This window comes from Rhinichthys klamathensis, unplaced genomic scaffold (genome assembly GCF_029890125.1).
Source record: "Rhinichthys klamathensis goyatoka isolate OS25496 unplaced genomic scaffold, OSU_Roscu_1.1 h1tg000998l_1, whole genome shotgun sequence".
NCBI lineage: Eukaryota > Metazoa > Chordata > Actinopteri > Cypriniformes > Leuciscidae > Rhinichthys > Rhinichthys klamathensis.
The window spans coordinates 2,671-27,500 of NW_026607296.1; the positions used below are offsets into that span (position 1 = coordinate 2,671).

The 24,830-nt window shown below is 35.3% G+C and overlaps 1 protein-coding gene across 1 annotated transcript; it reads right to left on the minus strand.

The window, feature by feature from the left end:
- Nucleotides 1–1,519: 1,519 nt before the first annotated feature.
- Nucleotides 1,520–22,060, minus strand: tap1 (transporter 1, ATP-binding cassette, sub-family B (MDR/TAP)). Its single transcript, XM_056244513.1, has 13 exons — nt 21,899–22,060; nt 21,047–21,381; nt 18,877–19,072; nt 17,854–17,968; nt 16,489–16,619; nt 14,401–14,606; nt 11,899–12,096; nt 11,272–11,400; nt 9,814–10,002; nt 7,668–7,841; nt 7,402–7,561; nt 5,208–5,344; nt 1,520–1,839 (listed from the first exon to the last, which is right to left on the minus strand). The coding sequence occupies exons 2-13, from the start codon at nt 21,371–21,373 to the stop codon at nt 1,603–1,605; spliced, it is 2,199 nt and encodes a 732-aa protein (XP_056100488.1). The 5' UTR covers nt 21,374–21,381; nt 21,899–22,060; the 3' UTR covers nt 1,520–1,602.
- Between the last annotated feature and the right edge of the window lie 2,770 nt (nt 22,061–24,830).

Below are 24,830 nucleotides of genomic sequence, written 5' to 3' on the forward strand. Positions count from 1 at the left end.
GAAACGAAACCTGGACATATTTTAGTGAGATTCACCCATATCTTTTCTCGCGTTTTTGTGATATTTACACCTAATTTAAAAACACTAGCATAATTTACATAAATAAACAGCTGAGAAATATGTACTAAACCCTTTTAAGTCCAATTGCACCGAATTTTGGTTGCAGTTCCACCAGAGTTCCACTGGGGGCGATCGCCCATGAGTGCAAAATGAATGGGAGTCTATGGAGCTAGACGGCTAAATGTGTCTCTTTCACCCGATTGCCGTTGAGAAATCTCAGATTTGATTGTAGGTTTTGCAAGTTCAACATGGGTTATAGGTCGAAAGTTGAATGAACGAGTACTTATGTCCTTTCGATTTCATACAGGTTGAGTTGTTGTTGCCCATAACACGCTAGCATTCTGCTAATGAACGCTGGTTGGTCAGTGAAGGACTGATTACGGCCAGAGACACCGCTTGATGGCATCGTGGCATCCGGACCAGAATGTTAAGAATTTTAGTTTTACAAAAACCCTTCTAGCACGTGTGTTTACCTGTGTCCGCTGTCTCGAGAGAACAGAAAGTGCAGAAATTGCCGTTAAGCAGTATCTCTGGTCGTACGATGTGTATGACGTCATTGACATTTTAACAGACTTTTTAAAGCAAATAAGTGACTTTAAAAAATCTAACACCCAGCAATGTGTAATTTCTTTGCATCTCGTTTTGAATACAACATTCAAATTACTAGACAAAAAATTATATCCTGAGGAAAGTGGATTTTGAGGGGTATAGCGCCATAGACCTCCATTCATTCTGCACTCGTCCTGTGAGCGCCCTCATGTGGAGCCAGAGTGGAACTGCAACCAGTTCAGGAGCCGATGTTTACTGAGAGTGGACGTTCTCCCCTTATAGAGAGCCTAAGCCCCTCCCCTTCCGGTCATCACCATGGGACCTTATTTCGGAAAAATATTGTATGGTAGTCAATGGCGAGAGACAAAAAATTTTTTGATCTCGTCTGAATTGTGCCCTGAATTACACATATGATGTTTGTCAATTTAAAAGATACATTTTGAAGTCAAGAAAGTCGCAGTTTGATGTAAAATGTTGAGGTGTAAGACTGTGAAAATACGTAAAGACTACAAACCCCAAAGGCGCACATTTCCTCTCAATGAATGAAGCTAACTCTACTGAAGCTAACGTCTGTCATCGTTTCTATAGTCTTGCGTTATAATCATAACGTTACGCCGTCATCGAGTGTTTTGTACCAGACTGCACACACACGAGCAGCGGATCTCGCTCGTTGTTTCGCTTCCCGGGAGATGTAGTTCATCAAGCGATTTTCACATAAAACTAAATGTTATGACAAACTGCGACATTCTTGACGTTCATAAGTATCTTTTAAACTGACAAACATCATATGTGTAATTCAGGGCACAGTTCAGACGGAATAAAAAGATAAGTCGTCTCTCGCCATTGACTACCATACATATTTTTTACGAAATAAGGTCCGGAAGCGGAGGGGCGGGGCTTAGGCCATTCTCTGCTAGTACTAATGGAGAAAAAAAAATGCAAAAGCGTGTGATCTGATTTGTGCTGATTTCACATGATAGCTGACGTAGACAATCATTGGTCGGTGTTTGTAACGTCTTCTGCGTTGTTGCGATGGATTGCTGTATTCTGTTGTTTGGCGAACTCTGCGTAGTATCCCTGTTTGGCCAGCAGGTCCGGATGGTTTCCCTCCTCGACCACTTCTCCTTCTCGGAGGAAGACGATGTGATCTGCGTTCTCCACGCCGCTCAGTCTGTGTGTGATGAGCAGAACCGTGCAGCTCTTCAGGTCCTTCCTCAGAGCGCTGTACACCTGAGACACCAAGAGGACGAGGAAAATCAGACACCGATCAATCCCAATCTCTATTCATTTATAAAGCACAATAAAAACAATGGTGACTATTACAGAAGCCCTGAACCGCAAAGTAAAAAAAAAAATAATAATAATAATAATCTAAAATTACGAGAATAAAGTATAAAACATTTCGAGATTAAAGTCGAAACATTTCGAGATTAAAGTCGAAACATTTCGAGATTAAAGTCGAAACATTTCGAGATTAAAGTCGAAACATTTCGAGATTAAAGTCGAAACATTTCGAGATTAAAGTCGAAACATTTCGAGATTACAGTCGAAACATTACGAGATTAAAGTCGAAACATTACGAGATTACAGTCGAAACATTACGAGATTACAGTCGAAACATTACGAGATTAAAGTCGAAACATTACGAGATTACAGTCGAAACATTTCGAGATTAAAGTCAAACATTTCGAGATTAAAGTCGAAACATTACGAGATTAAAGTCGAAACATTACGAGATTAAAGTCGAAACATTACGAGATTACGAGATTAAAGTCGAAACATTACGAGATTAAAGTCGAAACATTTTGAGATTAAAGTCGAAACATTACGAGATTAAAGTCGAAACATTACGAGATTAAAGTCAAACATTTCGAGATTAAAGTCAAACATTTCGAGATTAAAGTCGAAACATTACGAGATTAAAGTCAAACATTTCGAGATTAAAGTCAAGCATTTCGAGATTAAAGTCAAACATTACGAGATTAAAGTCGAAACATTACGAGATTAAAGTCGAGACATTACGAGATTAAAGTCGAAACATTTCGAGATTAAAGTCGAAACATTTGGAGATTAAAGTCGAAACATTACGAGATTAAAGTCGAGACATTACGAGATTAAAGTCGAAACATTACGAGATTAAAGTCGAAACATTTCGAGATTAAAGTCGAAACATTACGAGATTAAAGTCGAGACATTACGAGATTAAAGTCGAGACATTACGAGATTAAAGTAGAGACATTACGAGATTAAAGTCGAAACATTACGAGATTAAAGTCGAAACATTACGAGATTACAGTCGAAACATTACGAGATTACAGTCGAAACATTACGAGATTACAGTCGAAACATTACGAGATTAAAGTCGAAACATTACGAGATTACAGTCGAAATATTTCGAGATTACAGTCGAAACATTACGAGATTAAAGTCGAAACATTTCGAGATTAAAGTCGAAACATTTCGAGATTACAGTCGAAACATTTGGAGATTAAAGTCGAAACATTACGAGATTAAAGTCGAAACATTACGAGATTAAAGTCGAAACATTTCGAGATTAAAGTCGAAACATTACGAGATTAAAGTCGAAACATTACGAGATTAAAGTCGAAACATTACGAGATTAAAGTCGAAACATTTCGAGATTAAAGTCGAAACATTTCGAGATTAAAGTCGAAACATTACGAGATTAAAGTCGAAACATTACGAGATTAAAGTCGAAACATTACGAGATTACAGTCGAAACATTACGAGATTAAAGTCGAAACATTTCGAGATTAAAGTCGAAACATTTCGAGATTACAGTCGAAACATTTGGAGATTAAAGTCGAAACATTACGAGATTAAAGTCGAAACATTACGAGATTAAAGTCGAAACATTTCGAGATTAAAGTCGAAACATTACGAGATTAAAGTCGAAACATTACGAGATTAAAGTCGAAAAATTACGAGATTACAGTCGAAACATTTCGAGATTACAGTCGAAACATTACGAGATTAAAGTCGAAACATTTCGAGATTAAAGTCGAAACATTTCGAGATTACAGTCGAAACATTTGGAGATTAAAGTCGAAACATTACGAGATTAAAGTCGAAACATTACGAGATTAAAGTCGAAACATTTCGAGATTAAAGTCGAATCATTTGGAGATTAAAGTCGAAACATTACGAGATTAAAGTCGAAACATTACGAGATTAAAGTCGAAACATTACGAGATTAAAGTCGAAACATTACGAGATTAAAGTCGAAACATTACGAGATTAAAGTCGAAACATTACGAGATTAAAGTCGAAACATTACGAGATTAAAGTTGAAACATTACGAGATTAAAGTCGAAACATTACGAGATTAAAGTCGAAACATTTCGAGATTAAAGTAGAAACATTACGAGATTAAAGACGAAACATTACGAGATTAAAGTCGAAACAATACGAGATTAAAGTCGAAACATTACGAGATTAAAGTCGAAACATTTGGAGATTAAAGTCGAAACATTTAGAGATTAAAGTAGAAACATTACGAGATTAAAGTCGAAACATTACGAGATTAAAGTCGAAACATTTCGAGATTACAGTCGAAACATTACGAGATTAAAGTAGAAACATTACGAGATTAAAGTCGAAACATTACGAGATTAAAGTCGAAACATTACGAGATTAAAGTCGAAACATTTGGAGATTAAAGTCGAAACATTACGAGATTAAAGTCGAAACATTACGAGATTACAGTCGAAACATTACGAGATTAAAGTCGAAACATTTGGAGATTAAAGTCGAAACATTACGAGATTAAAGTCGAAACATTACGAGATTAAAGTCGAAACATTACGAGATTAAAGTCGAAACATTACGAGATTAATGTCGAAACATTACGAGATTAAAGTCGAAACATTACGAGATTAAAGTCGAAACATTTCGAGATTAAAGTCGAAACATTTCGAGATTAAAGTCGAAACATTACGAGATTAAAGTCGAAACATTTCGAGATTAAAGTCGAAACATTTCGAGATTAAAGTCGAAACATTTCGAGATTAAAGTCGAAACATTTCGAGATTAAAGTCGAAACATTACGAGATTAAAGTCGAAACATTTCGAGAATACACTCTTCCGTAGAAGTTGCGTATGTGCTTTCCATTGTTTCACATTGCCGCATTCATCCACTGGCGCAGAGCGAGTGTTTCCAATTCATTACTCACGTGTGTGTGTGTGTGTGTGTGTGTAAAGAAATGCGTTCGTGAAGTCGAACTGCCTCGGATATGGACCTACACAAAATAGTAGCTTTTTTACTTTTATCTGGGCTTTCAACAAAAGGAAATTCTACAGGTGCTAATCCACCAACATGGCATTACCATTTGTTTTAGGACGTTACAAAATATCATATATCATATGTCTTATGACAGGATTGCCTAATACCTTCATATATAATATACAGTTAGCTAAAAATGCATTAATTTAAACAATGTAGTAATTTGATGCAGATACAATGAGCTCATTGATTGTGTGCAACAAATGATTATGCCATTTAGAAAATATAGCATTGAAAAAAATATAGCGTAAGAAAAGCACAATAAAGTATTGTTCAAAAGTCCGGTGGATCGTACCCTGTGTTCACTCTCAGTGTCCAGCGAGCTGGTGGCGTCATCCAGAACCAGAACCTGCGGTCTCTGAATCAGAGCTCTGGCGATGGCGATGCGCTGCTTCTGTCCTCCGGAAACCTGACCGCCCTTCTCTCCAGCATCTGAGGACACCACACAACACCTCTCACTCTCTAAAACAACTTTACATCAGAGATATATATGAAGAGTTTGGTTCCAAAACGCGATAAACGCCATTTTTAAAAAAAATTGAAATTGCAAAAATCAGTATTGTATCTGGTTGGTATTTAAAAGTCAATGTTTAATTTTAAGTAAAATGCGATATCCGCCGTGTTATTCTGTCATGTTTTCTCCCTTTCTTTCCAAACCGCGACAAACGCCAGTCTCCCTTCTCTGCAGAATGCGATATATCCGCTCTCAACCAATCACAACGCACCATTCCACTCTCAACCAATCACAACGCACCATTCCACTCTCAACCAATCACAACGCACCATTCCACTCTCAACCAATCGCAACGCACCATTCCACTCTCAACCAATCACAACGCACCATTCCACTCTCAACCAATCACAACGCACCATTCCACTCTCAACCAATCGCAACGCACCATTCCACGCAATGTAAACAGTAACGGCAGCCAGTGTTGCCAACTTAGCGCCTTTGTCGCTATATTTAGCGACTTTTCAGACCCCTTTAGCGACATTTTTTCAAAAAAGCGACTAGCGACAAATCTAGCGACTTTTTCAGACAAACCTTAGTAACCTCCAAATGTTGTCAGTCGTGCGAGCGCGAGCTCTTGCTTTCTCCCTGCCGTCACTCTCTCTCTCTTTTTGTCATTCACTGTACCATAGCTTGTCTACTTGTTCTATTGTCTGACAAAAAATAATATAGCAAATGAAAACAGCTTTATTAGACATTCGGCTATATTATATGATATGATATTAAAATACAGTATGTGAGCATGAATTTAGAGAGAAAACACATAGGCAGGCAGAACGCAAGAACGACGTGATGACGTCATGAATATGCTAATTGACGTATGACGTCATCTAGCGACATTTAGCGACTTTTAGGGAAGGCGTTAGCTACTTTCCGTTGAAAATAGTTGGCAACACTGACGGCAGCGCCTTAGATACACCCGGCTTCCTAGTTTTTCTTATCTATTTTGAACTTTTCGATCAACAAACAAACAAAAAAATGAATAATTTTGACAGCATTGATGAACCTGTGGTTGTTTCTGCGGTGGGTGAGAAACGTAAGGCATCGAAATCGAGTCATTTACGTGAGGAGATTAAGAAGATGAGGCACTCGGGAGGAGGAAAAATGTTTTCAATCTTCTTTACAGTTCTTAATAAAAATATTATACTAATAAACTTACGTTGTTGTGTATTTTCAACAGTTTCAATATGAAAAAAAAAAACTTTTATATTGATTCAATGGATTAATTGCATTTTGAATTTTAAAAAAAAATGGATTTGTTGCATTTTGGGGAAAAAAATAATCCGTTTTTATGATAAATCTTTGAAAATCAAAACCTGGATTTTAATTTTTTTGTTATTATGACCTACAAATGCTATGTGAAAGTTTGAAACAGAAAATAGTGGTTTTCATCTTTCCACTTTCTTGGTAAAGAAAACACATTTTTACTCAAATTAATCTAAATGGATTTATTGCGTTTTGGAACCAAACTCTTCATATATATATGTGTGTGTAAGGGATAATGTAGAGCGAGGCGGTTGTTATAGCGAATAAACCCCGACATGCTGATCAGGACCCCAACGCAAAGCGCTTATTAATAATCCCGCTTATTACATGGCTATCCACAACAGAACCGGAACACAATACAATGCTGAATAAAGGCCTAGTTTTTGTTATTTTTGGACCAAAATGTATTTTCGATGCTTCAACACACTCCACTGATGTCACATGGACTACTTTGATGATGTCTTTATTTCCTTTCTGGACAAGGACAGTATACCGTACACACATTTACAATGGAGGGACAGAAAGCTCTCGGACTAAATCTAAAATATCTTAAACTGTGTTCTGAAGATGAACGGAGGTCTGACGGGCTTGGACCGACATGAGGGCGAGTCATTAATAACATCATTTTCATTTTTGGCTGAACTAACCCTTTAATACTCTTAATCTCGCCATGAGCTATTACAGTGAACTTCACTAAGTGTCTAAGACTCACCCGTGTCATATCCTTTAGGTAAACTAGAAATGAAGTGATCTGCATTGGCCAGCTTGGCAGCGGCGTGTACGTCTTCATCCGAGGCGTTTTCTTTGCCGTATCTGATGTTTTCCAGCACAGACCGAGCGAACAGAACCGGCTCCTGGGACACCACACTAATCTGAGAGGGTGGAGATTAAACGAGCTCAGCAAACAAAGAAACCCAGGCGCTTTTATTCATATTCACTTAGATCCAGTTATTAGTATACGGCAAATAATAGGATTACCTTCTCATGCAGATATTTGTCCTTGTAGCTCAACAGTGGCTTCTGGTCCAATAAGATCTGCCCATTTTGAGGCTGGTAGAATCTCTCCAGCAAACTCACAATAGTGGTTTTTCCAGAACCTGACGGACCCACTAGAGCCGTGATCTGGCCCGGCTTCAGCTCGAGAGAGACGCTCTAGAAGCACCAGCAACACCGTTTTACATTCAATATACAGGAGTGGCAAAACCAGCCCATCAAAAATTGATGACATCATCCTTTATTCAAATATCATTACAGATTTTGTAAGCATACACTGCAAAACATGCCTTTCTTATTTAGTATTTTTGTCTCGTTTCCAGTCCAAATATCAAAAAATTCTTAAATCAAAATGCATTTACTAGATGAGTAAAATGATAAGATATTAAATCTTGTTTTCCGGGGGAATTAATCAAAATTAAGTGAGTTGATCCTTAAAAAAAGCTAAATTATCTGTCAATGGGGTGAGAAAAATAATCAAATAGAAACAACATTATTTTTCTGACCCCATTGGCAGATAGTTTAGCTTCTTTTAAGCAAAAACTCACTTCATTTTTATTTATTTCCCCAGAAAACAAGACTTAATATCTTATGTCATTTTACTACTTTAGTAAATGCATCTTGATTTATGTTTGATATTTGGACTGGAAACAAGACAAAAATACTAAGTAAAGCATTTTTTGCAGTGTATTGCATTGTTATGTCAAATTTTGTGATGATAACACAATGAATTTTATGGCCAGAAATTATGAACACATGCAAATTTAAGAGAGAACCAAGAAAATATTAATAACTGATTATGTTGTAGTCAATATTTTTGTATTTCTGTGCAGTTTTTTGTAGCTGTAGTTTGACTTTTTTGCTAAATAATTTTGTCAGATAAATACCTTAACCGAGTTTCGTGTTTTGTTCTTCCCTCATATTTAAAATATTTAAAAAATATATAATATTTTCTGAACTTGTAGGATCATTGAAAACAAACATCCCCTCCGAACATCGCTTTTGTATGAAAGCTTGTTTCCGCCACAGAAAAAAAACTATTTAAAAGATAATTGTGACGTTATATCTCACAATTCTGACTTTATATCTCACAATTCTGACTTTATATCTCACAATTCTGACTTTATATCTCATAATTCTGACTTTATATCTCATAATTCTGACTTTATATCTTACAAATATGACTTTATTCTCGCAATTATGACTTTATTCTCGCAATTATGACTTTATATCTCATAATTCTGATTTTTTTTCTCATAATTCTGACTTTATATCTCAAAATTCTGACTTTATATCTCACAAATATGACTTTATTCTCGCAATTATGACTTTATATCTCATAATTCTGATTTTTTTCTCATAATTCTGACTTTATATCTCACAATTCTGACTTTATATCTCACAATTCTGACTTTATATCTCATAATTCTGAATTTTTTCTCATAATTCTGACTTTATATCTCAAAATTCTGACTTTATATCTTACAAATATGACTTTATTCTCGCAATTATGACTTTATTCTCGCAATTATGACTTTATATCTCATAATTCTGATTTTTTTCTCATAATTCTGACTTTATATCTCAAAATTCTGACTTTATATCTCACAAATATGACTTTATTCTCGCAATTATGACTTTATATCTCACAATTCTGGCTTTTTTCTCGCAATTCTGACTTTATATCTCATAATTCTGAATTTTTTCTCACAATTCTGACTTTATATCTCAAAATTCAGACTTTATATCTTACAATTATGACTTTATTCTCGCAATTATGACTTTATTCTCGCAATTATGACTTTATATCTCATAATTCTGAATTTTTTCTCATAATTCTGACTTTATATCTCAAAATTCGGACATTATATCTCACAATTATGACTTTATTCTCGCAATTATGACTTTATATCTCATAATTCTGACTTTTTTTCTCGCAATTCGGACTTTATCTCATAATTCTGACTTTATAGCTCATAATTCTGATTTTTTTCTCATAATTCTGACTTTTTATCTCATAATTCTGACTTTCTAACTCGCAATTGTGAGTTTATATCATGCAATTTTTCTTTAAGCAAAACATAATTCTTTTAATTTTGTGAAATATAATATGAGCTTTTTCAGTGCACACCTTCAGCACATCTGTGTCCGGTCGATTCGGATAAGCAAAGGTGATATTTCTGAAGCACACGTGTCCGTTCAGAGTTGGAGGAGCGAGAGAGCCGTCTGGAGGAACATCAGGCTTTCGGTCCACATACTCGAAGATCTTCTCTGAAGCGCCGACCGCCTTCTTTACATGCGGCCAGTAGGACATCAGCACCTGTGACACAAGCGGCAGGGGTTTCAAGGCACACACTGGACTAGAAGAAAAAAACAGTGGTGGTTTCTCATGCAAAAGTCAATGATAGGCTGTTGTGAGTGGATTCTGGGGCTTTTCGGTCATTTTTGACCGAAAAAGTTTACATTTGTTTTGGGGTTTTTTCTTCATTGGAATGGTACGAAACTTGGTAAACTTGCTGTGTGAACAAAAAAAAAAAAAAATCATGGACATAATTCGAACAGGTTAAATGGTCCTGAAAAAAAATAGTCACTCGTGCTGCTCGCGGTCAGAAATGAGCGCATTGGAAATTAATGGGAGACGAGTTTCCTCTAGTGGAAGCATTCGGTACTGCAGCCGAACAACATCTCACTGAAAGCTCATTTTTATCAACCTCAAATTTGAACACAACTTGTTTCGATATATATGGCTTTGATTTTCTCACAGTTTTAGAGTAAAACATGTTTTTGAAAACATATATTTCATATATATATTTTTTTTTAAATAAACCAAGGCTGTGAAACGATTAATCGCGATTAATCGCATCCAAAATAAAAGTGTGTGTTTACATAATATATGTCTGTGTACGATGTATAATTATTTTAAATAATTTAAATACACACACATGCATGTGTATTTAAGAAATATTTGCATACTGTATATAGACTTAATGTATTATAATGTATATTTTATATAAATATAAACATTTCATATATAAATAACACATTTTTCTTAAATATATACATGTGTGTGCACTGTGCATTTATATATACAAAATAATTATACACAGTACACACACATATATTATGTAAACACACACTTTTATGTTGGATGCGATTAATCGTGATTAATCGTGATTAATCGTTTAACAGCCCTAAAATAAACGTAAGTTCACTTTTTAAAACTTTTTTCACTTCAGCAATAATCTGTGTCATCTTTAAAAAGAGTAATCTGTGCTTCAAAAAGCATTCAAGAACTACGACAGTTTAAATTGGAAATTAAATTTTGAATAGGTCTATGCTCAAAAATGTAATAAATGGATTATAAATACAGCGTAAATATAATTTAGTACCATAAAATCCCCTAAAAATACAAAATATTAAATAAAAAACATTATCGAACTAAAATATCGTACATTCATTTCATTTAAATAAAAAAAATTATTTTGGTCATTTTTGACCAAGAGCGCTTAAAGGGTTAAAGGTGTTTAATAGTGATGCTTGCTTTAGCATGAGGGCTGTGGTCAAACAGACACAGGGTTTGAGAGATTACCTCCACAGCGGATGTGAACTGAAGCTCGTATAGCACAAACGACACCAGATCACCGCTACTGACATCACTTCCTGTCACAAGCCGTCCTCCATAGTACAGTATACTGACTTTCAAAGCCAGACTGGACATCTGAAAAATGCACATTAGATTTCAAACACTGACTTCAGGATGCATTTGAAATCGCTCTAATATTCAAAGCAGTGTTTGTTCCAGAATGCATGTGTGACCCTCGATCACAAAACCAGTCTCGAGTCGCACGGGTATATTAGCCAACAATACATTGTATGGGTCAAAATCATTAGGATATTAAGTAAAGATCATGTTGCATGAAGTTTCCTACCTTAAATATATGAAAAATGTATTTTTGTGAGTGGATGCAGCATAATCGCGAACATAAATGCACAACTTTAAAGGCGATTTTTTCAATGTTTAGATTTTTTTCCAGATGTTCAAATAATTGCATCTCGGCCAAATATTGTCCTATCCTACCAAACCATACATCAATGGAAAGCTTATTTATTCAGCCAAATTGACTGGTTTTGTGGTCACATATGTTCAAAATTAATACTGTGCCCAGAATGCATTGAATATGTTTGGAAAAATGTGCATTATACCAAGAAAACTCACACTGTTGGTCCACGTTGAGGCGGCGTAAGCAGCGGCTTCCACTTTGTTCAGGGCGTACGTGCCTTCCAAACACTTCTTGTACCTCTCGGTTTCTCCGTCCTCGTTAGCAAAGCTCCGGACCGTCTTCATGGAGGAGAACGTTTCCGTCGCAACGTCGTTGGCTTTCGCCAGAGATTCTTGCACTTGTGCAGAAAGTTTCTGAGGGGGAAACAAGAGCACACATCAACACAAATGCACTTAATGAACACAAATGCACTTAATGAACACAAATGCACTTAATAAACACAAATGCACTTAATGAAATTGAGAAAAACACCATATGTGTAATTGGAAACATCTGCATATCTTTCTGAAGAATACCAACATTTGGAAAAAGCTGCTTGATTTTATTTCGGTCTGATCTTAAAGTCATTGTGAAATTTTTGTGCAAGGTTTATTTACATGATAGAAGCAAAATAGGCAAAACCAATGATTTTTCATGAACTGGTCGATTTTGAGATAATGGGCTTTTCTGACTAATGTGAAGAAAAAAACATCCAGAATAATAAATGCATATTTCATTACACTTTATCTATTTGCCTCTGTCTGTAGATTTATATTCTGAAGTTTTTTATAGAGTCAATGAGATACTATTCTAGTTTTTATTAATATATTGAATCCGCTTTTTGTGTAATTTTAGTTAGTTTTTAAGTAATTTTGTTATGCGTTTTTGACATTTTATTACATACATATATATATAAATATGTCTATATAGTTTTATTATTATTTATATATGTATATATATAAATATGTCTATATAGTTTTTATTATTTTTATTATTATTTTAGTACAAGTTACATTAGATTAGAATGCAAAATGTTGCCTTTGCAACCAGCTGAAATAAAAGTTCTTTATTTTTTATTTTATTTCAGTTAAGATTTATTTTATTTCACTTTTTTTTTAATGGTTTTAGTTTCAAATGTAGTCTATGTTAACTATAATTACCCTGGTTCGCGTATCATTTGTCTGATTCATTTAACATTCTGCTGTTGATAGTATTTTCTGATTTATGGAGTGATAAAAATTTGTTATTCAATGTTCAAATTTCCGTTCTGTAAACGCATGCAAATAAGGGCATGTTTAATTAGATTAGATAATGCAACTTTTGCATATATAAACCTAACATTTTTAAATATGTTAAATATGAGGGAAGGACAAAACAATAACTTGGTTAAAAAAAGTAAAACTACAGCTAGAGGTTTTATTTTACTATGCAAAAAGAAAAATGCATAGAAAAACAGGAAAAAGTCAACATTGGCTACGACATAATCAGTTAATAATACTAATGCTGTGAAACGATTAATTGCAATTAATCGCATCCAAAATAAAAGATTGTGTTTACATAATATATGTGTGTGTACAGTGTATAATTATTTTGAATATATAAATACAAACACTTGCATGTGTATTTAAGAAATATTTGCATGTATATACTGTATAAAGAATTTTATATAAATATATAAATAAACATTTTATATATAATATAAATTACACATTTTTCTTAAAAATATACATGTGTGTGCATTTATATATACAAAACAATTATACACAGTACACACACATACTGTATATTATGTAAACACAAACTTTTATTTTGGATGCGATTAATCGCGATTACTATTTCATTGGCTCTCTCGTTTTTGCACGTGTTCAAAATTTCATTGCGTTTTTAATCACAAATAAAACAATTGACTCCAAGCACAACTACCCAATATGCTTACAAAATATTAATAATAATATTAAAGTAAAGGCTGAAGATTCAAATTTAGTCTCACCCTGGACGCCACTTTTGGCCCAGGGTGTCTACAGATATAAACAAGTTAAATTTAAGACTTTTTAACGCCACTTTGAATGAAATCTAAGACCAAACCTGTGATGGAAATACACATTATATGTAATATTTAATGTTTAACCTAAGTCATTGAAGTAATTTAATATTAACTACTTGTTTATTGAACTAAAATCAATGTTACATTTGCAATCGTGAGAATATTCAGCAAAATAGCTCCCGTCATCTTATGTTACTCAACTATATCATATGTGATAAATAAAAAACTCAACATTGTGAATTTTTACCTCAGTATGTTTCTCTGTGATTTATGATGTGTGCGCTTATGCTGGTTTGTTTTGATTTCTCACTATAAAGTCTCTCACAGAGACGGGCGAGTCTCAACAGCGCTTACAGAAACACATTATCATTATCAATCGCCGGTTATGTAATAAAATCAGAATCATTCTCGCGATTCGATGCTTCGCCGGTTATTTGACGGACATTGAGTTCGTCAGACTGGAGACATTTTAGCGGTAATGTGACCAGAAATATTTAAGACCCATCGAATCTGAATTTAAGGCATTTTAAGACTTTTTAAAGCCTTTTATTAGGAAACCCTTAAGACATTTTAAGACGTTTTAAGGACCCTTGGCCACTGATATATGACTCATATATGATCAAATTAATGTTACCTGGTAGAACCGGCCGGAGAATTCTGGGATGATCCAGATGATGGGGAGGCCGAGAGCGGTGAAGACGGACAGTCTGACGGAGAGCAACACCATGGAGCCGAAGAGGAAGATGATGCGCATGAAGTACCACATGAGCAGACTCAGCTTCTCACTCAGAGACTCGCTCATGGTGTTGGTGTCGGTGGTGATGCGGGACACAATGTCACCTGAACAGGGACCGGTGAAAGTCCTTTTTAATTCGTCACATGATATCTCTATTAAAATTTGATAATAAAGGGATAGTTCACCCCAAAATGTAAACTCTGTCAGTAATTACTCTCCCTCATGTTGTTCAACCCCGTAAGACTTTCGTTCATCTTCGGAACACAAATTAAGATATTTTTGATTAAATCTGAGAGCTGGATCATTCCTCCATAGGCTTCTGTGTTATTGAAACTTGCCGGCCCAGAAAAGTTATTAAAGACATCGTTAAAATAGTCCGAGTGACTACAGTGGCTCAACCTTAAGTTTATCAAGCGACGAGAATACTTTTTGTGCGCAAAAACAAACAAAAATAACGACTTTATTCAACTATTCATTTCCTTCTCTGTGGGCCTCGAGTGAGTTCACTAGTGTAACAGCGCAGCGCTTCTGTGTTGTACGTCACACACACACACATGACCAGCGTCGGCCAATAGTGAGCCTTCGTTTGACGTGCAACCCAGAAGCGCTGCGCTGTTACACTACGTGAAATCTAGAGGCCCACAGAGAAGGAAATGAATAGTTGAATAAAGTCGTAATTTTTGTTTGTTTTTTTGCGCACAAAAAGTATTCTCGTCGCTTGATAAACTTAAGGTTGAGCCACTGTAGTCACTCGGACTATTTTAACGATGTCTTTAATAACTTTTCTGGGCCGGCAAGTTTCAATAACATAGAAGCCTATGGAGGAGTGATCCAGCTCTCAGATTTTGGGGTGAACTAACCCTTTAAATGTCTTTTGACTGAATTGGAAAAACTGACACTTCAAATCAATTTTTCAAACAAAAAAGATCTAAACCTTGACAAAAAGTTGTCTTTGAGAATGTCTAAATATATATCCAAATCCACAACCTAATAAAAGTTAGTAATTATGTCTAAAGCCTCTTTATATACAGCTATTGCACAATCGATCGGACCAACCAACACAAGTTTCGAAAACGAGAATAGGGAATCGATTTTAACGGCCTTTTTTTTTTACCAAAAATGTGTGTTAGGTGGACAGATCAACACAGGACACAGAACATGTCGGATGCTGGAAAATAACACTGTCTTTTCTGTTCACCAAATGCTTTTTAATATTCGCTATTACTTCAGTGCAAGTGAACAAGCGCGCCGTTATTTGTTGTGTAGTGACGTGTGTGTGTGTGTGTGTGTTCAAGTGAGCCAGAAATGAGCAGATTCTGCAATACGCTGTATTTAATATATCATGAGGATCACGAGTTGCGTATTTGCGCAGATTTGTCTAACACGAACTTCCCCAGCAAAGTGAGTAAACACAGAAACACGCCTGATTGGCTCGTGATTTGACAGCGTTTCCCGCCAAAGTTCATTTGTATCCGCATCTGGCGAGTCGAGGGAGTTAATCTCAATCCCTGAATGTTGCGCTCCTGTTTGTCATTGTGCTGAAACTTCACGCCAATAAATCATCAGGAATATTGCTGACTTGTGCGTCTCAAGCGCCTCTTTACGCTCGTCTTAATGCCTGTGTTAGGTGTCCGTGGATTTGCCTGTATTTGCTGTTGAAAATGGAAACGTCTTTAGACATGGAAAATCGATTTTTAATTATGTTTACACTTATGTCTCAAATCGAACAGGATTTTTTCACGAAAGTGAAAGCGCTAGTTACACTATGGCATTACAGATATTTTTCTTTTTTACTCCCACCTGATGACACTAATCTGCCTTTTAAAAAAAAAAGGATTTTATAGGCATTGTCTCTATTTTAACAGCTTTAATTGAAAAATACTAAAGTAAAAGTGACAGCATGAGTTAAAATGATCAAGAGGGAATCAGCAGCAACACTCGTACATATGATACAGTTAAAAAATAGCACTTTGTTTGCAGGTTTACCTGTGGAAGCTTTATCGAAGAACGCAATATCTTGTTTCAGCACCGACTGGAAGACGAGTGCTTGGATGGACGTGTGTATTCGGCTCATGGTGATGTTGTAGATGAGGTCACACACAAACTCACACACGGCGCTGCAGAAAACAGGAGGAAATCCTGAGATGTGCTTTTATCTTTAATGCATTTCAGGTGTTGTTTATTCACCTTATTTCACATTTATCACACATTATTTCAAGCCTACTTCAAAAGTTTGGGGTCGGTGACATTTTTTAAATGCTTCTGCTCCCCGAGGCTGCATTTATTTGATCAAAAATAAAGTACAAATATTTGTACAATATAAAACCGCTGTTTTCTATGTGATTATACAGTAAAGTGTAATTTATTTCTGTGATCAAAGCTGTATTTTCAGCATCATTACTCCAGTCTTCAGTGTCACATGATCCTTCAGAAATCACTCTAATATGATGATCTGATGCTCAAGAAAAAACTATGATTATTCTTAATATTTGGAATTTATGACATATTTATATATATATATATAAAAATATGTCATAAATATGTCATAAATTCCAAATAATTTATATATATATATATATATATATATATATATATATATATATATATATATATATATATATATATATAAAAATTATTTGGAATTTATGACATATTTATGACCAAATGCTTTTTTAATGCATTTGTTCTATATATGCATAATTATATATATATAATTTATATAAAATATAATATATATATATATATATATATATATATATATAAAATGCATAATTATATATATATAATATGTCATAATTATATATATACAATATGTCATAAATATGTCATAAATTCCAAATAAATTTTTATATATATATATATATATATATATATATATATATATATATATATATATATATATATATATATATATATAAAATTATTTGGAATTCATGACATATTTATGACCAAATGCTTTTTTAATGCATTTGGTCTATATATGCATAATCATATATATATATATATATATAATTTATATAAAATATTATATATCTATATAAAATATATAAAATACATAATTATATATATATATATAATATGTCATAAATATGTCATAAATTCCAAATATGAAGAATAATATATAAAAAAATTCAAAAAAACAACAAAATTACTCAAAAACTAACTGAAATTACAAAAAAAGCTGATTCAATATATGAATAAAAACTATAATAGTATCTCATTGACTCGTTTATTTTGTAACATTATAAATGTCTTCACTTTTGATCAGTTTAATGTGTCCTCGCTGAGTTAAAGTCTCACTAAACCCAAACTTTTGAACAGTAGTGTACAGGACTGTTCTTGTGGCCTCACCTCATGACGGTCATCAGGGTCATGACAGTGATCGCGTGGTTAAAGGCCTCGGGCTCATCTTCATTCATGATCCAGTCCGTCATTTTACCGGTGTAGTGAGGAATCGCCATTTCACCTGTGCCACAATATGCATGTAAATATGCATGTTCATCTTCTAATTTGCTTACAGACAAAAAGAAACACGCTTTATCATCATTGACCCAATTTATTCTGCAATCTCTACATCTAGAAGAATCAATAAGTTGCTGAGAAGTCTGTGTGTTTGCAAACTTGTCATGAATTTGTGTGCTGAACAATTATGAGAGCAAATTTGACCAAAGTGAAAGTAAAAGTGATATGCGATCAACTTTCTTTCATTTGACAGACTATATAAGTTTTAAATTACACTGTAGGCTAGATTTCAAGGTAATTATTTACAGATCATAAAGCCATAACAGGAAATGGAGCCAGATACATCAATAACGCAATATTTACTCAAATTGTAATAAGTTCAATAAAATATTTAAATAAATAAATAAATAAAATGGCATTATGTATTGTCTAGGCAATGGGTCTAAAAATAGGAAGAAAAAAAAGAAATAATAATAATAATAAATAGAAAAAATTATTAAAATAAAAATAATAAAAAATGTAATGATTTAAATAATAATACATCTAACAATACAGTAATATAGTAAAGCAACTAAATATTTTACAAATAATATTTTAATGTTATACTGTATCAATTGCACAAGGATGATCATATTTAGGGATTATTTTTATTTGTGATAATAACTTTTTTTAACAGAAATTATGAACTCATGCAAAAACAAGAGAGAACCAATGAAATATTATGAAATATGAATACAATTAAATATGTCAGTTTTTTGTTTTTCTATGCATTTTTTTAACATGGCAAAATAAAACCTATAGCTGTAGTTTGCCCAATAATTTTTCCTCATATTTTGATGGTTTAATTGAACTTATAGTGTCATTAAAAACCATTATCACTTCTGCCCTCTACTGTATGTATGACATTTTTACCTAAAGAAGATATAACCACAAAGAAGAAGACGACTGCAAAGCGTCCACTGAAGGGCTTCATGTATCCCAGCAGCCTTTGCAGCGACGCCTTGCCCTTCTGCTGTGTTTTCTGCTTTCTGGCTGTTGGAAGGAGAGTGAGGACATGGCGCTTCCACAGCAACAGAGACAACGCCAACACCAAATACCCCTGCAGAAGCTGAAAGATAATCGGGTTTAAAACACACACACACACACACACACACCTGACATTTCAAATACTCTTCTAAGTGTATGTTCGCCATTTAACCCTCTGGTGTTGCTCGATCGTTTTAGACTGAATTTGTTTGTTTTTTTAATCGCTGGTTCATCAGAATGGTACGAAACTCTGTGAATTGATTAGAAAAATCACTAAAGATACTGTATATAAACTGGTGTGACTGAAACACAAAGAAAGTTTTTGCAAATGCGTGAAATAAAATCAATAATTAGGCACGGGCAGCAAGGAAGGGGTTAAACTCTAAAACAGACACACACACTCAAACACACACTCAAAGACACACACACACACACTCAAGCACACACTCAAACACACATATGCACACACACACAAGCACACACACAAGCACACACTCAAACACACACTCAAACACACACATGCACACGCACACACACAAGCACACACTCAAGCACACACTCAAACACACACATGCACACGCACACACTCAAGCACACACTCAAAGACACACACACACACACAAACACACTCAAGCACACACTCAAACACACATATGCACACACACACACAAGCACACACACAAGCACACACACAAGCACACACACAAGCACACACTCAAACACACACTCAAACACACACTCAAACACACACTCAAACACACACTCAAACACACACTCAAACACACACATGCACACGCACACACTCAAGCACACACTCAAAGACACACACACACACACACTCAAGCACACACTCAAGCACACACTCAAGCACACACTCAAGCACACACTCAAGCACACACTCAAGCACACACTCAAGCACACACTCAAGCACACACTCAAGCACACACTCAAGCACACACTCAAACACACACTCAAACACGCACACACTCAAACACACATGCACACACACACAAGCACACACACAAGCACACACACAAGCACACACACAAGCACACTCAAGCACACACTCAAACACACACATGCACACGCACACACACAAGCACACACTCAAACACACATGCACACACACACAAGCACACACACAAGCACACACACAAGCACACACACAAGCACACTCAAGCACACTCAAGCACACACTCAAACACACACTCAAACACACACTCAAACACACACATGCACACGCACACACACAAGCACACACACAAGCACACACATGCACACGCACACACTCAAGCACACACTCAAGCACACACTCAAGCACACACTCAAACACACACTCAAACACGCACACACTCAAACACACATGCACACACACACACACACACACACACTCAAGCACACACACACACACACTCAAGCACACACTCAAGCACACACTCAAACACACACTCAAACACACACTCAAACACACACTCAAACACACACACACAAACACACACGCACTCAAACACACACACACTCAACCACACACTCAAAGACACACACAAACACAGGGTCCAGACACACACACACACACACTATTAGACACACACACAATTGAACTGGTGTGGCTGTAACAAAATGGCAAAATTGAGCTAGACTACTCAAATAATAAGATTATTTTATTAATAAGAGTCTGAAATCAGATCGGACCCAGATTGATTAAGCTCTGATAAAGAATTAATTTTCAATTCGCTACATCTCTATTGAATTTTGATGTTCAATGTCTTTTGACTGTAGTAAAATAAAAGGAAAAATTGACACTTCAAATCAATATTTCAAACAAAAAAGATCTAAACCTTGACAAAAAGTTGTTTTTGAAAATGTCTAAATATATATCCACAATCTAATAAAGGTAAGTAATTATGTCTAAAGCCTCTTTATATGCAGCTATATAGTAATCTAGTGGTTACACCAAGGGAAGTCACTTTTTACCACGAACAACACAAAGTCGTGTGACTCCCATTCCCAAAATGAACAACACCAGATGGGTTAAATGTATTACGGCACATCTTACCCCTTGCCAGGTGTGCCAACCCCACAGCAGCTCCACAGTAGACCTGCCACACGCCCAGAGAAACGAGATGTACACCGGATAGAGGAGGCCGTGGACCACAGCCGTCTGAACGCCCTCGCATCCTCTCATCCACGCCGGGCTGCCGGAGTAGGAGACGGACACGAAGAGGAGGAGAGTGGTTCGGGCCAGTCCGCCGGCCCACAGCGTGATGAACGCGTTACTGGTGAAGGACGGGGACAGCTGGATGGCACCAATGAACATCACTGTGAACACGTCCACACACAACGCCAACAGGGCGAACAGAGGAACGGCCATCTTATCCTTCATCCCCAGCACTGCCAAACAAAGATTAGGATCAGCAATGACAAACAAACAGAGATCTATGTACATGTAGCTATCATGTTACAACCCTGCTGAAAACAAACAAACAGATAAAACTGGTTTTAGCTGGTCTCCAGGCTGGTTTTCGAGGGGGTTTTTGGGGCACTTTATTTTTTTTAGCTGGTCAAATAGACCAAGTAAAACCAGCTGAACACCAGCTTGGCCAGTCTAGAAGCCTAGGCTGGTTTTAGCTGTTTATTTCCCCAAGGACATACAAAGTAAAACAATGGTATATGCTGTTCAATGTGGGTAAATCAGTTTCACTTTCACTCTAAAAATTAATTTTCATTTAATAAGCTCAATGAGATTTGCTTACTTATCAGCGCGTTCAATCTACACAATTTGCTTGCAAGTCAAAGTTAGTAGATAATTACTTAAACATTGTGTATGTTTACAGATTTCCCTGAAGTGCATTCAGACAACAATATGTGCTTGGAAAGAGATAAAGAAACACTAGGCTAAGTTACGTACCTTGTGAATACCTACTGAAACTCTCAAGATATTTCAAGAATCGATGTGTTTTTAGTGTCGCCGTCACATTTACTTAATATATTATCGTTTAAAATAAGTAACTATACAAGAGAGATGAGAATACTGTGCGTGAAACACCATACAAGGTCCGAATCTGAAACCGAAAGTGAACTAGTGCACTGCAAGGAGGAAAACCCCATCTGGGCTAAAATGATGAATATTAATTACGCACCGTGACGTCGCCAAATAGTGCGACCTCATTGGGTCGGAGTCAGACGTTGGTGGGCATCAGCTGGCCAATCACTGAGGGCTTGTCTTATAATATGCATAATGTTGCGTGTCTCTTAAAGTGACACACACAGGACGCACTCGCTGTTTTAAGCGCTAAATTGGCGTCGTTTCGATGTTTTGAGTGTCGAGCGTCATGAGCGTCGCGTTTTAAGACGCAGTGTTAAAGCGCGTCTCGAAACCCCTGCATTCTCTTCCTGAACGTGATCGCGTCTAATGTTACGTCACATACCCTAATTAATATACATGAGTATTTAGTGTTATCCGCTTCTCTGCTTATAAATGGAGAATCGTGCAGATAAATGCCACAGTTTACATTGGCTGCTATTTTTTTAACATAATCCAAAAAAAGAAAAGATAACATAATTTGGTTTAATAATATCTATTATTAAACTCCAGTAAAAACATTAATGATGTGAAATATTTTTATTATTTAATATAGCTGTTTTCTATTGTAATATATTTTCTGTGATCAAAGCTGTATTTTCAGCATCATTACTCCAGTCTTCAGTGTCACATGATCCTTCCGAAATCACTCTAATATGATGATTTGATGCGCAAGAAACATTTATGATTATTAAATCAATGTTGAAAACAGCAGTTTCAGATTTTTTAGGTGGAAATCATAATTCTTTGATGAATAGAAAGCATTTATTTGAAATCACTTTTGATCAATTTAATGCATAATTTCAGGGACATGCAGAGAGTTCCTTAGGGGCAGGGGCTCACATGTGTATATATATATATATATATTTGGTCAAAAGTTTGGAAACATTAATATTTTTAATGTTTCTGAAAAAAAGTCTCTTATGCTCATCGAGGGTGCATTTATTTGATCTAAAATATAGAAAAAAACAGTAATATTGAAATATTACTACAATATAAAATAGTGGATTTCTTTTTTAATATACTTATAACCTTTGATACTATTTTTCAGGATTCTGAGTAAAAAAAGAAAAGAAAGAACAGCATTTATTTAAAATAGAAATATGTTGTACCAATATACAATCGTTCAAAAGTTTGGGGTCAGTAACTTTCTTTCTTTCTTTTTTTGTTGTTGAAAGAAATTAAAGGATTAGTTCACTTTTAAAAAAACTTTTGCTGATAATTTACTCACCCCCATGTCATCCAAGACGTCCATGTCTTTCTTTCTTCAGTCGAAAAGAAATTAAGGTTTTTGATGAAAACATTCCAGGATTTTTCTCCATATAATGGACTTTGCTGGGCACCAAACGGTTCAAGGTCCAAAAGACAGTTTCAGTGCAAACTGCAAACTGTTCAAAGTGCTTTAAACGATTCCAGACGATGAATAAGGGTCTTATCAAGCGAAACGATCGGTCATTTAAAAAAGAAATAACAAAGTTTAAGTTTTATAAGCTCAAATGCTCGCCTTGCTCTGTTCTGTGTGACTCTCCTGTTCGAACTCGTTCATCAAAATGAACGAATCTTTTTCCGAGTCAATTCGTTCATTTCGTTCGTTAAATGAACCAAATGACTCGAAAAAAGATTTGTTCATTTTGATGAACGAGTTCGAACAGGAGAGTCACACAGAACAGAGCAAGGCGGGCATTTGAGCTTATAAAACTTAAACTTTGTTATTTCTTTTTTAAATGACCGATCGTTTCGCTTGATAAGACCATTATTCATCGTCTGGAATCGTTTAAAGCACTTTGAACCGTTTGGTGGCCAGCAAAGTGCATTATATGGAGAAAAATCCTGGAATGTTTTCATCAAAAACCTTAATTTCTTTTCGACTGAAGAAAGAAAGACATGGACATCTTGGATGACATGGGGGTGAGTAAATTATCAGCAAAAGTTTTTTTAAAAGTGAACTAATCCTTTAATAATTTTATTATAAGAGACTTCTTTTGTCAGCCTACACTTCACATAATAGGCCTGAAGGTGGCGCTCGTTTAGCGCTAAATACAAGTGAGTTTAATACTTACCATTAATGCGACTTTTGATGCTTGTTTTGTGCAGTGCGTTGTAGTCACTTAACATCCATTGTTTCAACAACGAAGATTCAGATTGGATCATAAAGTAAATTCTGTCCATAAATTTTCAAACGAAATAAATTATCGCTCCACTTCACATTGTCCAATGAAATTTGAACTTGTTGAGCCCAGATGACGATTGGTCGGTGCACATGACAAGGCATCAAATAATTGTGCAATATCAGAGAATGTAGACGGGCTTTGGTAATATTCTAAAATATGGGATATGTGGATTTTTAATTGAATCGACTTGTTGTTGGGAAAAAAAGTAAAAAAAAATGTTTGGTTTATTTCTTCCTGCCTTCGAGCCTTAGCCTACTCAATGAAAGAGCCATATTTGACTCGAGAGCATCGGTTCCTACGTTTATGTATTTAGGAATACCAGTGCATTTTCGTTTTAAAACGCATAACTTTTGCTACGACATGCGGAAGTGAAGCAACGCGTTGGCAACGACGTCTCAGGCTATAGGTAAAATAAACGTGAATTTAGGCTACTTTAGTTTTGTTTTGTACACATTGTCATGTTAATTATGTGATATAATTAACATGACACACGCACCCGTCTCTGCACGTGCCTGATCCTTTCTAAATAATTTTATTAAAAATAATCTTTCTGACGCCAAACTTCTGAATATAAGTGTATTTCTCCA